Source organism: Coregonus lavaretus (genome assembly GCF_964263955.1).
Source record: "Coregonus lavaretus genome assembly, contig: HAP1_SCAFFOLD_5267, whole genome shotgun sequence".
In the NCBI taxonomy this organism is placed as follows: domain Eukaryota; kingdom Metazoa; phylum Chordata; class Actinopteri; order Salmoniformes; family Salmonidae; genus Coregonus; species Coregonus lavaretus.
In genome coordinates, this window is record NW_028165965.1 from 25,259 (window position 1) to 41,740 (window position 16,482).

The window sequence follows — 16,482 nt, forward strand, 5'->3', positions numbered from 1 at the left end:
TCTGCAGGTCATTCACTAGGTCCCCCCGTGTGGTTCTGGGATTTTTGCTCACCGTTCTTGTGATCATTTTGACCCCACGGGGTGAGATCTTGCGTGGAGCCCCAGATCGAGGGAGATTATCAGTATGTCTTCCATTTCCTAATAATTGCTCCCACAGTTGATTTCTTCAAACCAAGCTGCTTACCTATTGCAGATTCAGTCTTCCCAGCCTGGTGCAGGTCTACAATTTTGTTTCTGGTGTCCTTTGACAGCTCTTTGGTCTTGGCCATAGTGGAGTTTGGAGTGTGACTGTTTGAGGTTGTGGACAGGTGTCTTTTATACTGATAACAAGTTCAAACAGGTGCCATTAATACAGGTAACGAGTGGAGGACAGAGGAGCCTCTTAAAGAAGAAGTTACAGGTCTGTGAGAGCCAGAAATCTTGCTTGTTTGTAGGTGACCAAATACTTATTTTCCACCATAATTTGCAAATAAATTCATTAAAAATCCTACAATGTGATTTTCTGGATTTTTTTTTCTCAATTTGTCTGTCATAGTTGATGTGTACCTATAATGAAAATTACAGGCCTCTCTCATCTTTTTAAGTGGGAGAACTTGCACAATTGGTGGCTGACTAAATACTTTTTTCCCCCACTGTAAAGGCTTCATAATTCATAAAGGTCATGTTAACTGACTGATATTATCTCATAGAACAACATAAAGGCTTCATAATTCATAAAGGTCATGTTAACTGACTGATATAAGATCTCCTAAGTCTGTTAACCTCTGACCTTATTTTCGGCGTTTATTCCAAAACCCTGTTCTTTCCCCATACGGATGGCTGAACGAACCAGACGTCATTTATTTCCAGGTTTTAGGACTACAAGCTGGCGAGCTCTATTGTGGCAAAGTTGGTTTCTGTTTCAGTCATATCTTTGGTCACGTTTGCGTGGGTCAATGAAAAAGACCGTAATGATTGGTTGACAATAGAACCTCCCACAATGCAGGCGATGGCTTCAGCATGAAGTTGGCGAAGAGCAACTGCAGTCGAAACTTCATGACCTTCGAACACATTATTTTTGTAAAGTTCATGCAGTCGACATGTAGGTGCAAGTCGGACAATTTTTATCGCCAATAATGCAACACACTTTAAAAGACGGTGACCAACTTTTGTCGACTTGACTAAAGTGATCTGCTCGAACTTCGCCCGACAAGTAGAGCCAGCTGTTCCCGCTCTTTTGTGAGCGTGCTGTTCCCGCTCTTTTGTGAGCGTGCTGTTCCCGCTCTTTTGTGAGCGTGCTGTTCCCGCTCTTTTGTGAGCGTGCTGTTCCCGCTCTTTTGTGAGCGTGCTGTGCCCGCTCTTTTTGGAGCGCGCCAGATATTATGGAGGAGCCATGAGCTCAAGCGGGAGAAGGCGAAAGAGGAAACGCCCACTTACCCTGACAGGCATTTTTTTCCATTGGTAAACGGCCTGAGTAAACGATCTTATTTATTAATCATGAGTGTACCAAGATGGCGTAGCAGTGCGGTCGTGTTCTCTTGTGTGTCCATATAAATAGGCTGTTTTTTTGTGTGTTTTTTTGTATTTTCCCATCTGAAATTAGCCCACCCAACTACCTCATCCCCATATTGTTATTTATTTTGCTAATTTGCACCCCAGTATCTAATAATATAAATAATATGCCATTTAGCAGACGCTTTTATCCAAAGCGACTTACAGTCATGTGTGCATACATTTTTACGTATGGGTGGTCCCGGGGATCGAACCCACTACCCTGGCGTTACAAGCGCCATGCTCTACCAATTGAACAACAGAGGACCATTCTATTTGCACATCATCTCTTGCACATCTATCATTCCAGTGTTAATACGAAATTGTAACTATTTTGCACTATGGCCTATTTATTGCCTTACCTCCATAACTTACTACATTTGCACACACTGTATATATATATTTTCTGTTGTATTTTTGACTTTATGTTTTGTTTTACCCCATATGTAACTCTGTGTTGTTGTTTTTATCGCACTGCTTTGCTTTATCTTGGCCAGGTCGCAGTTGTAAATGAGAACTTGTTCTCAACTGGTTTACCTGGTTAAATAAAGGTGAAATAAAAAAATTAAAACATATTTGGGGTTAATATTCCCCGGCTGTGCGAAACGAACTGCACGTTGGTCATGTGATAAGTCAGGATGTACACGGAAGTGTCGCTCCATTGTGGTCATGTGATATACACGGAAGTGCAACTCCTCTGCACCGCAGTTGTCAGTAGTTTTAGAACCGGTCTACACCGTTTACTTCTAGTAGTATATTCAAGTAGCCTAGGTTAGTAGTGGTAGTAAGTTCGTATCTACTCCTCTCTGCGGTCATGTTATTGTTGAGTGTTGTGAGCAGTGTATGTCTGCTCCTACTAGCGACGCTACAGGCAGAGGTGGTACAATGTGACGCCGAATTGAACATATCTACAGGTTTGTTACCACAGGTTTCTGTCTTTCAACTTGCAATGTGTTTTCATTTAATATGGGTCTTGTCTGTATGGGCTACTACTGTGTCAGACGGGTTTGTGCTTGTTTCAGATGAGAATATCGGACAACTCGGGAAGTATTCGCTGCAGCTGGTGACTAACTCATCCAACGGCACTGAGCTGACCTACGGCTTCATCTCCTGCGGGGTGGCCGTTCTGTTTTACGGTTCTAACTTTGTCCCCGTGAAGAAAATACCTACCGGAGACGGTAAGAACAAAGCGAGACCAATATAATGAGTTGAAAGCCTTCATAACTAACTAACTAGTTTACTCAACATATTAGCCGAGAGCCTTCATAACTAACTAGTTTACTTTAGTTTACTAACATATTAGCTGAGAGCCTTCATAACTAACTAGCTAGTTTACTAACATATTAGCTGAGAGCCTTCATAACTAACTAGCTACTTTACTAACATATTAGCCAAGTACCTTCATAACTAACTAGCTAGTTTACTAACATATTAGCCGAGAGCCTTCATAACTAACTAGCTAGTTTACTAACATATTAGCCAAGTACCTTCATAACTAACTAGCTAGTTTACTAACATATTAGCCGAGAGCCTTCATAACTAACTAGCTAGTTTACTAACATATTAGCCAAGTACCTTCATAACTAACTAGCTAGTTTACTAACATATTAGCCGAGAGCCTTCATAACTAACTAGCTAGTTTACTAACATATTAGCCGAGAGCCTTCATAACTAACTAGCTAGTTTACTAACATATTAGCCGAGAGCCTTCATAACAAACTAGCTAGTTTACTAACATATTAGCCAAGTACCTTCATAACTAACTAGCTAGTTTACTAACATATTAGCCGAGAGCCTTCATAACTAACTAGCTAGTTTACTAACATATTAGCCAAGTACCTTCATAACTAACTAGCTAGTTTACTAACATATTAGCCGAGAGCCTTCATAACTAACTAGCTAGTTTACTAACATATTAGCCGAGAGCCTTCATAACTAACTAGCTAGTTTACTAACATATTAGCCGAGAGCCTTCATAACAAACTAGCTAGTTTACTAACATATTAGCCAAGTACCTTCATAACTAACTAGCTAGTTTACTAACATATTAGCCGAGAGCCTTCATAACTAACTAGCTAGTTTACTAACATATTAGCCGAGAGCCTTCATAACTAACTAGCTAGTTTATTCAACTTATTAGCCGAGAGCCTTCATAACTAACTAGCTAGTTTACTAACATATTAGCCAAGTACCTTCATAACTAACTAGCTAGTTTACTAACATATTAGCCGAGAGCCTTCATAACTAACTAGCTAGTTTACTAACATATTAGCCGAGAGCCTTCATAACTAACTAGCTAGTTTACTAACATATTAGCCGAGAGCCTTCATAACTAACTAGCTAGTTTACTAACATGTTAGCCGAGAGCCTTCATAACTAACTAGCTAGTTTACTAACATATTAGCCAAGTACCTTCATAACTAACTAGCTAGTTTATTCAACTTATTAGCCAAGTACCTTCATAACTAACTAGTTAGTTTACTAACATATTAGCCAAGTACCTTCATAACTAACTAGCTAGTTTACTAACATATTAGCCGAGAGCCTTCATAACTAACTAGCTAGTTTACTAACATATTAGCCAAGTACCTTCATAACTAACTAGCTAGTTTACTAACATATTAGCCGAGAGCCTTCATAACTAACTAGCTAGTTTACTAACATATTAGCCAAGTACCTTCATAACTAACTAGTTAGTTTACTAACATATTAGCCAAGTACCTTCATAACTAACTAGCTAGTTTACTAACATATTAGCCGATAGCCTTCATAACTAACTAGCTAGTTTACTAACATATTAGCCGAGAGCCTTCATAACAAACTAGCTAGTTTACTAACATATTAGCCAAGTACCTTCATAACTAACTAGCTAGTTTACTAACATATTAGCCGAGAGCCTTCATAACTAACTAGCTAGTTTACTAACATATTAGCCGAGAGCCTTCATAACTAACTAGCTAGTTTATTCAACTTATTAGCCGAAAGCCTTCATAACTAACTAGCTAGTTTACTAACATATTAGCCAAGTACCTTCATAACTAACTAGCTAGTTTACTAACATATTAGCCGAGAGCCTTCATAACTAACTAGCTAGTTTACTAACATATTAGCCGAGAGCCTTCATAACTAACTAGCTAGTTTACTAACATATTAGCCAAGTACCTTCATAACTAACTAGCTAGTTTACTAACATATTAGCCGAGAGCCTTCATAACTAACTAGCTAGTTTACTAACATATTAGCCGAGAGCCTTCATAACTAACTAGCTAGTTTACTAACATATTAGCCAAGTACCTTCATAACTAACTAGCTAGTTTACTAACATATTAGCCGAGAGCCTTCATAACTAACTAGCTAGTTTACTAACATATTAGCCGAGAGCCTTCATAACTAACTAGCTAGTTTACTAACATATTAGCCGAGAGCCTTCATAACTAACTAGCTAGTTTACTAACATATTAGCCAAGTACCTTCATAACTAACTAGCTAGTTTACTAACATATTAGCCGAGAGCCTTCATAACTAACTAGCTAGTTTACTAACATATTAGCCAAGTACCTTCATAACAACTAGCTAGTTTACTAACATATTAGCCGAGAGCCTTCATAACTAACTAGCTAGTTTACTAACATATTAGCCGAGAGCCTTCATAACTAACTAGCTAGTTTATTCAACTTATTAGCCGAGAGCCTTCATAACTAACTAGCTAGTTTACTAACATATTAGCCAAGTACCTTCATAACTAACTAGCTAGTTTACTAACATATTAGCTGAGAGCCTTCATAACTAACTAGCTAGTTTACTAACATATTAGCTGAGAGCCTTCATAACTAACTAGCTACTTTACTAACATATTAGCCAAGTACCTTCATAACTAACTAGCTAGTTTACTAACATATTAGCCGAGAGCCTTCATAACTAACTAGCTAGTTTACTAACATATTAGCCAAGTACCTTCATAACTAACTAGCTAGTTTACTAACATATTAGCCGAGAGCCTTCATAACTAACTAGCTAGTTTACTAACATATTAGCCAAGTACCTTCATAACTAACTAGCTAGTTTACTAACATATTAGCCGAGAGCCTTCATAACTAACTAGCTAGTTTACTAACATATTAGCCGAGAGCCTTCATAACTAACTAGCTAGTTTACTAACATATTAGCCGAGAGCCTTCATAACAAACTAGCTAGTTTACTAACATATTAGCCAAGTACCTTCATAACTAACTAGCTAGTTTACTAACATATTAGCCGAGAGCCTTCATAACTAACTAGCTAGTTTACTAACATATTAGCCAAGTACCTTCATAACTAACTAGCTAGTTTACTAACATATTAGCCGAGAGCCTTCATAACTAACTAGCTAGTTTACTAACATATTAGCCGAGAGCCTTCATAACTAACTAGCTAGTTTACTAACATATTAGCCGAGAGCCTTCATAACAAACTAGCTAGTTTACTAACATATTAGCCAAGTACCTTCATAACTAACTAGCTAGTTTACTAACATATTAGCCGAGAGCCTTCATAACTAACTAGCTAGTTTACTAACATATTAGCCGAGAGCCTTCATAACTAACTAGCTAGTTTATTCAACTTATTAGCCGAGAGCCTTCATAACTAACTAGCTAGTTTACTAACATATTAGCCAAGTACCTTCATAACTAACTAGCTAGTTTACTAACATATTAGCCGAGAGCCTTCATAACTAACTAGCTAGTTTACTAACATATTAGCCGAGAGCCTTCATAACTAACTAGCTAGTTTACTAACATATTAGCCGAGAGCCTTCATAACTAACTAGCTAGTTTACTAACATGTTAGCCGAGAGCCTTCATAACTAACTAGCTAGTTTACTAACATATTAGCCAAGTACCTTCATAACTAACTAGCTAGTTTATTCAACTTATTAGCCAAGTACCTTCATAACTAACTAGTTAGTTTACTAACATATTAGCCAAGTACCTTCATAACTAACTAGCTAGTTTACTAACATATTAGCCGAGAGCCTTCATAACTAACTAGCTAGTTTACTAACATATTAGCCAAGTACCTTCATAACTAACTAGCTAGTTTACTAACATATTAGCCGAGAGCCTTCATAACTAACTAGCTAGTTTACTAACATATTAGCCAAGTACCTTCATAACTAACTAGTTAGTTTACTAACATATTAGCCAAGTACCTTCATAACTAACTAGCTAGTTTACTAACATATTAGCCGATAGCCTTCATAACTAACTAGCTAGTTTACTAACATATTAGCCGAGAGCCTTCATAACAAACTAGCTAGTTTACTAACATATTAGCCAAGTACCTTCATAACTAACTAGCTAGTTTACTAACATATTAGCCGAGAGCCTTCATAACTAACTAGCTAGTTTACTAACATATTAGCCGAGAGCCTTCATAACTAACTAGCTAGTTTATTCAACTTATTAGCCGAAAGCCTTCATAACTAACTAGCTAGTTTACTAACATATTAGCCAAGTACCTTCATAACTAACTAGCTAGTTTACTAACATATTAGCCGAGAGCCTTCATAACTAACTAGCTAGTTTACTAACATATTAGCCGAGAGCCTTCATAACTAACTAGCTAGTTTACTAACATATTAGCCAAGTACCTTCATAACTAACTAGCTAGTTTACTAACATATTAGCCGAGAGCCTTCATAACTAACTAGCTAGTTTACTAACATATTAGCCGAGAGCCTTCATAACTAACTAGCTAGTTTACTAACATATTAGCCAAGTACCTTCATAACTAACTAGCTAGTTTACTAACATATTAGCCGAGAGCCTTCATAACTAACTAGCTAGTTTACTAACATATTAGCCGAGAGCCTTCATAACTAACTAGCTAGTTTACTAACATATTAGCCGAGAGCCTTCATAACTAACTAGCTAGTTTACTAACATATTAGCCAAGTACCTTCATAACTAACTAGCTAGTTTACTAACATATTAGCCGAGAGCCTTCATAACTAACTAGCTAGTTTACTAACATATTAGCCAAGTACCTTCATAACAACTAGCTAGTTTACTAACATATTAGCCGAGAGCCTTCATAACTAACTAGCTAGTTTACTAACATATTAGCCGAGAGCCTTCATAACTAACTAGCTAGTTTATTCAACTTATTAGCCGAGAGCCTTCATAACTAACTAGCTAGTTTACTAACATATTAGCCAAGTACCTTCATAACTAACTAGCTAGTTTACTAACATATTAGCCGAGAGCCTTCATAACTAACTAGCTAGTTTACTAACATATTAGCCGAGAGCCTTCATAACTAACTAGCTAGTTTACTAACATATTAGCCAAGTACCTTCATAACTAACTAGCTAGTTTACTAACATATTAGCCGAGAGCCTTCATAACTAACTAGCTAGTTTACTAACATATTAGCCGGAAGCCTTCATAACTAACTAGCTAGTTTACTAACATATTAGCCGAGAGCCTTCATAACTAACTAGCTAGTTTACTAACATATTAGCCGAGAGCCTTCATAACTAACTAGCTAGTTTACTAACATATTAGCCAAGTACCTTCATAACTAACTAGCTAGTTTACTAACATATTAGCCGAGAGCCTTCATAACTAACTAGCTAGTTTACTAACATATTAGCCGAGAGCCTTCATAACTAACTAGCTAGTTTACTAACATATTAGCCGAGAGCCTTCATAACTAACTAGCTAGTTTACTAACATATTAGCCGAGAGCCTTCATAACTAACTAGCTAGTTTACTAACATATTAGCCGAGAGCCTTCATAACTAACTAGCTAGTTTACTAACATATTAGCCGAGAGCCTTCATAACTAACTAGCTAGTTTACTAACATATTAGCCGAGAGCCTTCATAACTAACTAGCTAGTTTACTAACATATTAGCCGAGAGCCTTCATAACTAACTAGCTAGTTTACTAACATATTAGCCAAGTACCTTCATAACTAACTAGCTAGTTTACTAACATATTAGCCGAGAGCCTTCATAACTAACTAGCTAGTTTACTAACATATTAGCCGAGAGCCTTCATAACTAACTAGCTAGTTTACTAACATGTTAGCAGAGAGCCTTCATAACTAACTAGCTAGTTTACTAACATATTAGCCGAGAGCCTTCATAACTAACTAGCTAGTTTACTAACATATTAGCAGAGAGCCTTCATAACTAACTAGCTAGTTTACTAACATATTAGCCGAGAGCCTTCATAACTAACTAGCTAGTTTACTAACATATTAGCCGAGAGCCTTCATAACTAACTAGCTAGTTTACTAACATATTAGCCAAGTACCTTCATAACTAACTAGCTAGTTTACTAACATATTAGCCGAGAGCCTTCATAACTAACTAGCTAGTTTACTAACATATTAGCCGAGAGCCTTCATAACTAACTAGTTAGTTTACTAACATATTAGCCGAGAGCCTTCATAACTAACTAGCTAGTTTACTAACATATTAGCCAAGTACCTTCATAACTAACTAGCTAGTTTACTAACATATTAGCCAAGTACCTTCATAACTAACTAGCTAGTTTACTAACATATTAGCCGAGAGCCTTCATAACTAACTAGCTAGTTTACTAACATATTAGCCAAGTACCTTCATAACTAACTAGCTAGTTTACTAACATATTAGCCAAGTACCTTCATAACTAACTAGCTAGTTTACTAACATATTAGCCGAGAGCCTTCATAACTAACTAGCTAGTTTACTAACATATTAGCCAAGTACCTTCATAACTAACTAGCTAGTTTACTAACATATTAGCCAAGTACCTTCATAACTAACTAGCTAGTTTACTAACATATTAGCCGAGAGCCTTCATAACTAACTAGCTAGTTTACTAACATATTAGCCGAGAGCCTTCATAACTAACTAGCTAGTTTACTAACATATTAGCCGAGAGCCTTCATAACTAACTAGCTAGTTTACTAACATATTAGCCGAGAGCCTTCATAACTAACTAGCTAGTTTATTCAACTTATTAGCCGAGAGCCTTCATAACTAACTAGCTAGTTTACTAACATATTAGCCAAGTACCTTCATAACTAACTAGCTAGTTTACTAACATATTAGCCGAGAGCCTTCATAACTAACTAGCTAGTTTACTAACATATTAGCCAAGTACCTTCATAACTAACTAGCTAGTTTACTAACATATTAGCCAAGTACCTTCATAACTAACTAGCTAGTTTACTAACATATTAGCCGAGAGCCTTCATAACTAACTAGCTAGTTTACTAACATATTAGCCGAGAGCCTTCATAACTAACTAGCTAGTTTACTAACATATTAGCCGAGAGCCTTCATAACTAACTAGCTAGTTTACTAACATATTAGCCGAGAGCCTTCATAACTAACTAGCTAGTTTACTAACATATTAGCCAAGTACCTTCATAACTAACTAGCTAGTTTACTAACATATTAGCCGAGAGCCTTCATAACTAACTAGCTAGTTTACTAACATATTAGCCGAGAGCCTTCATAACTAACTAGCTAGTTTACTAACATATTAGCCGAGAGCCTTCATAACTAACTAGCTAGTTTACTAACATATTAGCCGAGAGCCTTCATAACTAACTAGCTAGTTTACTAACATATTAGCCGAGAGCCTTCATAACTAACTAGCTAGTTTATTCAACTTATTAGCTGGCTGAACGCTAACCCTAACCCTAACCCTAACCCTAACCCTATCCCTAACCCTAACCCTAACCCTATCCCTAACCCTAAACCCTAACCCTAACGTTCCAGTTATGGGATCCTACCTGTGCAGTTGGTTTTCTGGTCTTTAATCAACAACACTTGGTTTATTCCTGGTGACTTTACCTGGTTTAGCCTTCTTCCTGAACTATTACATGTTCTGTTGTCTGATAAGGAATTTTTTTGCAACTTTACATTGTTCCAATGTTTTCCAAATGCAACTTTCCTTCTCGTGTAATGTCTATCGGTCACTGACCGATTAGGCTGACCATCACACCTTTTTAATTACGTCATCACTAAATGCGTGACGCTGTTTAGTAAGAAAGGCAGAGCCACATTCAGTTGCCAAGCGTAGATAGAAATGCCACGACTAGAGCTCATGTGATGCCTTATTATACATTATATAAAATATTCTACATTGCCTATTTGTAACTGATCATTTCCAAAACATTGTGTCCTGCTGAATGCGCCCCAGGTGTGTCCAACTCACCTTTGCTACCTGTTGTGTGTGTGTCTGTGTGTTGCAGGTCTGTTCTTCCAGTGGGTGCTGTGTGCAGCAGTCTGGAGCGTCTCTCTGGTGGTCAACATTATTCTGGGGTCTCCTACCTTCTGGCCTCTAGCCATGCTGGGCGGGGCTATCTGGGCTACAGGTCAGTATCCCTCTAGCCATGCTGGGGGGGCAGCTGGGCTACAGGTCAGTACACCTCTAGCCATGCTGGGGGGGGGGGGGGGGCATCTGGGCTACAGGTCAGTATCCCTCTAGCCATGCTGGGCGGGGCTATCTGGGCTACAGGTCAGTATCCCTCTAGCCATGCTGGGGGGGCTGCTATCTGGGCTACAGGTCAGTATCCATCTAGCCATGCTGGGGGGGCTGCTATCTGGGCTACAGGTCAGTATCCATCTAGCCATGCTGGGGGGGCTGCTATCTGGGCTACAGGTCAGTATCCCTCTAGCCATGCTGGGGGGGCTGCTATCTGGGCTACAGGTCAGTATCCCTCTAGCCATGCTGGGGGGGCTGCTATCTGGGCTACAGGTCAGTATCCATCTAGCCATGCTGGGGGGGCTGCTATCTGGGCTACAGGTCAGTATCCCTCTAGCCATGCTGGGGGGGCTGCTATCTGGGCTACAGGTCAGTATCCCTCTAGCCATGCTGGGGGGGCTGCTATCTGGGCTACAGGTCAGTATCCCTCTAGCCATGCTGGGGGGGCTGCTATCTGGGCTACAGGTCAGTATCCCTCTAGCCATGCTGGGGGGGCTGCTGTCTGGGCTACAGGTCAGTATCCCTCTAGCCATGCTGGGAGGGCTGCTATCTGGGCTACAGGTCAGTATCCCTCTAGCCATGCTGGGGGGGCTGCTATCTGGGCTACAGGTCAGTATCCCTCTAGCCATGCTGGGGGGGCTGCTATCTGGGCAACAGGTCAGTATCCCTCTAGCCATGCTGGGGGGGGGGGGCATCTGGGCTACAGGTCAGTATCCCTCTAGCCATGCTGGGGGGGGGGGGGGCATCTGTGCTACAGGTCAGTATCCCTCTAGCCATGCTGGGGGGGCTGCTATCTGGGCTACAGGTCAGTATCCCTCTAGCCATGCTGGGGGGGCTGCTATCTGGGCTACAGGTCAGTATCCCTCTAGCCATGCTGGGGGGGCTGCTATCTGGGCTACAGGTCAGTATCCCTCTAGCCATGCTGGGGGGCTGCTATCTGGGCAACAGGTCAGTATCCCTCTAGCCATGCTGGGGGAGGCGGCATCTGGGCTACAGGTCAGTATCCCTCTAGCCATGCTGGGGGGGGCTATCTGGGCTACAGGTCAGTACACCTCTAGCCATGCTGGGGGGGCTGCTATCTGGGCTACAGGTCAGTATCCCTCTAGCCATGCTGGGGGGGGGGGGGGGGGGGCTGCTATCTGGGCTACAGGTCAGTATCCCTCTAGCCATGCTGGGGGGGGCTGCTATCTGGGCTACAGGTCAGTATCCCTCTAGCCATGCTGGGGGGGGCTGCTATCTGGGCTACAGGTCAGTATCCCTCTAGCCAGCTGGGGGCTGCTATCTGGGCTACAGGTCAGTATCCCTCTAGCCATGCTGGGGGGGCTGCTATCTGGGCTACAGGTCAGTATCCCTCTAGCCATGCTGGGGGGGCTGCTATCTGGGCTACAGGTCAGTATCCTTCTAGCCATGCTGGGGGGGCTGCTATCTGGGCTACAGGTCAGTATCCCTCTAGCCATGCTGGGGGGGCTGCTATCTGGGCTACAGGTCAGTATCCCTCTAGCCATGCTGGGGGGGGGGGGGGGGCTGCTATCTGGGCTACAGGTCAGTATCCCTCTAGCCATGCTGGGGGGGCTGCTATCTGGGCTACAGGTCAGTATCCCTCTAGCCATGCTGGGGGGGCTGCTGTCTGGGCTACAGGTCAGTATCCCTCTAGCCATGCTGGGAGGGCTGCTATCTGGGCTACAGGTCAGTATCCCTCTAGCCATGCTGGGGGGGCTGCTATCTGGGCTACAGGTCAGTATCCCTCTAGCCATGCTGGGGGGGCTGCTATCTGGGCAACAGGTCAGTATCCCTCTAGCCATGCTGGGGGGGGGGGGCATCTGGGCTACAGGTCAGTATCCCTCTAGCCATGCTGGGGGGGGGGGGGCATCTGTGCTACAGGTCAGTATCCCTCTAGCCATGCTGGGGGGGCTGCTATCTGGGCTACAGGTCAGTATCCCTCTAGCCATGCTGGGGGGGCTGCTATCTGGGCTACAGGTCAGTATCCCTCTAGCCATGCTGGGGGGGCTGCTATCTGGGCTACAGGTCAGTATCCCTCTAGCCATGCTGGGGGGCTGCTATCTGGGCAACAGGTCAGTATCCCTCTAGCCATGCTGGGGGGGGCGGCATCTGGGCTACAGGTCAGTATCCCTCTAGCCATGCTGGGGGGGGCTATCTGGGCTACAGGTCAGTACACCTCTAGCCATGCTGGGGGGGCTGCTATCTGGGCTACAGGTCAGTATCCCTCTAGCCATGCTGGGGGGGGGGGGGGGGGCTGCTATCTGGGCTACAGGTCAGTATCCCTCTAGCCATGCTGGGGGGGGCTGCTATCTGGGCTACAGGTCAGTATCCCTCTAGCCATGCTGGGGGGGGCTGCTATCTGGGCTACAGGTCAGTATCCCTCTAGCCATGCTGGGGGCTGCTATCTGGGCTACAGGTCAGTATCCCTCTAGCCATGCTGGGGGGGCTGCTATCTGGGCTACAGGTCAGTATCCCTCTAGCCATGCTGGGGGGGCTGCTATCTGGGCTACAGGTCAGTATCCTTCTAGCCATGCTGGGGGGGCTGCTATCTGGGCTACAGGTCAGTATCCCTCTAGCCATGCTGGGGGGGCTGCTATCTGGGCTACAGGTCAGTATCCCTCTAGCCATGCTGGGGGGGGGGGGGGCTGCTATCTGGGCTACAGGTCAGTATCCCTCTAGCCATGCTGGGGGGGCTGCTATCTGTGCTACAGGTCAGTATCCCTCTAGCCATGCTGGGGGGGGGGGCATCTGGGCTACAGGTCAGTATCCCTCTAGCCATGCTGGGGGGGCTGCTATCTGGGCTACAGGTCAGTATCCCTCTAGCCATGCTGGGGGGGCTGCTATCTGGGCTACAGGTCAGTATCCCTCTAGCCATGCTGGGGGGGGCATCTGGGCTACAGGTCAGTATCCCTCTAGCCATGCTGGGGGGGGCTGCTATCTGGGCTACAGGTCAGTATCCCTCTAGCCATGCTGGGGGGGGGGGGGCATCTGGGCTACAGGTCAGTATCCCTCTAGCCATGCTGGGGGGGGGGGGGGGGGGCATCTGGGCTACAGGTCAGTATCCCTCTAGCCATGCTGGGGGGGCTGCTATCTGGGCTACAGGTCAGTATCCCTCTAGCCATGCTGGGGGGGCTGCTATCTGGGCTACAGGTCAGTATCCCTCTAGCCATGCTGGGGGGGCTGCTATCTGGGCTACAGGTCAGTATCCATCTAGCCATGCTGGGGGGGCTGCTATCTGGGCTACAGGTCAGTATCCCTCTAGCCATGCTGGGGGGGCTGCTATCTGGGCTACAGGTCAGTATCCCTCTAGCCATGCTGGGGGGGCTGCTATCTGGGCTACAGGTCAGTATCCCTCTAGCCATGCTGGGGGGGGGCTGCTATCTGGGCTACAGGTCAGTATCCCTCTAGCCATGCTGGGGGGGCTGCTATCTGGGCTACAGGTCAGTATCCCTCTAGCCATGCTGGGGGGGGGGGGGGGCATCTGGGCTACAGGTCAGTATCCCTCTAGCCATGCTGGGGGGGCTGCTATCTGGGCTACAGGTCAGTATCCATCTAGCCATGCTGGGGGGGCTGCTATCTGGGCTACAGGTCAGTATCCCTCTAGCCATGCTGGGGGGGCTGCTATCTGGGCTACAGGTCAGTATCCATCTAGCCATGCTGGGGGGGCTGCTATCTGGGCTACAGGTCAGTATCCCTCTAGCCATGCTGGGGGGGGCATCTGGGCTACAGGTCAGTATCCCTCTAGCCATGCTGGGGGGGCTGCTATCTGGGCTACAGGTCAGTATCCCTCTAGCCATGCTGGGGGGGCTGCTATCTGGGCTACAGGTCAGTATCCATCTAGCCATGCTGGGGGGGCTGCTATCTGGGCTACAGGTCAGTATCCCTCTAGCCATGCTGGGGGGGCTGCTATCTGGGCTACAGGTCAGTATTTCATCCTGCTGTGTGTTTTAGGGAACATCACGGTGGTCCCCATAGTGAAAACCATCGGTCTGGGTCTGGGCCTCCTCATCTGGGCCTCATTCAACCTCCTCATGGGTTGGGCTAGCTCCAGGTACACACACACACACACCTCACACACACACACACACACACACACACACCCCTCACACACACCCCTCACACACACTCACACATACACACACACACACCTCTCACACACACACACACACACACACACCTCACACACACACCTCACACACACACCTCACACACACCTCACACACACACCTCACACACACACACACACCACACCACACACACACACACACTCACACACACCTCACACACACCTCACACACACTCACACTCACACACACACACACACTCACACACACACACTCACACACACACACACACACACACACGCCTCACACACACACATACACACACCTCACACACACACACACACCTCACACACACTCACACACACACATACACACACCTCACACACACTCACACACACATACACACACCTCACACACACTCACACACACACACACACACACTCACACACACACACGCCTCACACACACTCACACACACACATACACACACACCTCACACACACTCACACACACACATACACACACACCTCACACACACACACACACACCTCACACACACTCACACACACACACACTCACACACACACTCACACACACACACACACTCACACACACTCACACACACACTCACACACACACACACACACACACTCACACACACACACACACACACTCACACACACACGCCTCACCCACACACACACCTCACACACACTCACACACACACACACACACACACCTCACACACACACACACACACACACCTCACACACACACACACACACACACACACACCTCACACACTCACACACACACGCCTCACACACACCTCACACACACACACACACACCTCACACACACTCACACACGCCTCACACACACTCACACACACACACACACACCTCACACTCACACACACCTCACTCTCTCACTCACACTCACCCTTACAATACAGTGTGTGTGTCTCTAGGTTTGGCTGGTTTGGGATCGATGCTGAGGAAGTTTCTAACCCAACACTCAACTACTGTGGAGCAGGATTATGTCTGCTCAGGTAATGGGGGGTGTTTGTGGTGTGGTTTGTAACAGGATGGGTAGTGGTGTGGTTTGTAACAGGGTGTGGTTTGTAACAGGGTGGGTAGTGGTGTGGTTTGTAACAGGGTGTGGTTTGTAACAGGTGTGGTTTGTAACAGGGTGGGTAGGGTGTGGTTTGTAACAGGGTGTGGTTTGTAACAGGGTGTGGTTTGTAACAGTGTGTGGTGTATGTAACAGGGTGTGTGATGGTTTGTAACAGGGTGTGTAGTGGTTTGTAACAGGGTGTGTAACAGGGTGTGTAGTGGTGTGCAACAGGGTGTGGTGTGTAACAGGGTGTGTAACAGGGTGTGTAACAGGGTGTGTAGTGGTTTGTAACAGGGTGTGTA

General features: G+C 44.5%; 1 protein-coding gene across 1 annotated transcript; it reads left to right on the forward strand.

The window, feature by feature from the left end:
- Positions 1–2,217: 2,217 nt before the first annotated feature.
- Positions 2,218–16,115, forward strand: LOC311115258 (transmembrane protein 144-like; the record flags this gene model as incomplete). Its single annotated transcript, XM_084190452.1, has 5 exons — positions 2,218–2,444; positions 2,553–2,708; positions 10,768–10,890; positions 14,952–15,051; positions 16,035–16,115. Coding segments are annotated over exons 1-5 (560 nt in total), but the record flags the coding sequence as incomplete, so codon positions are not given.
- Positions 16,116–16,482: the final 367 nt, after the last annotated feature.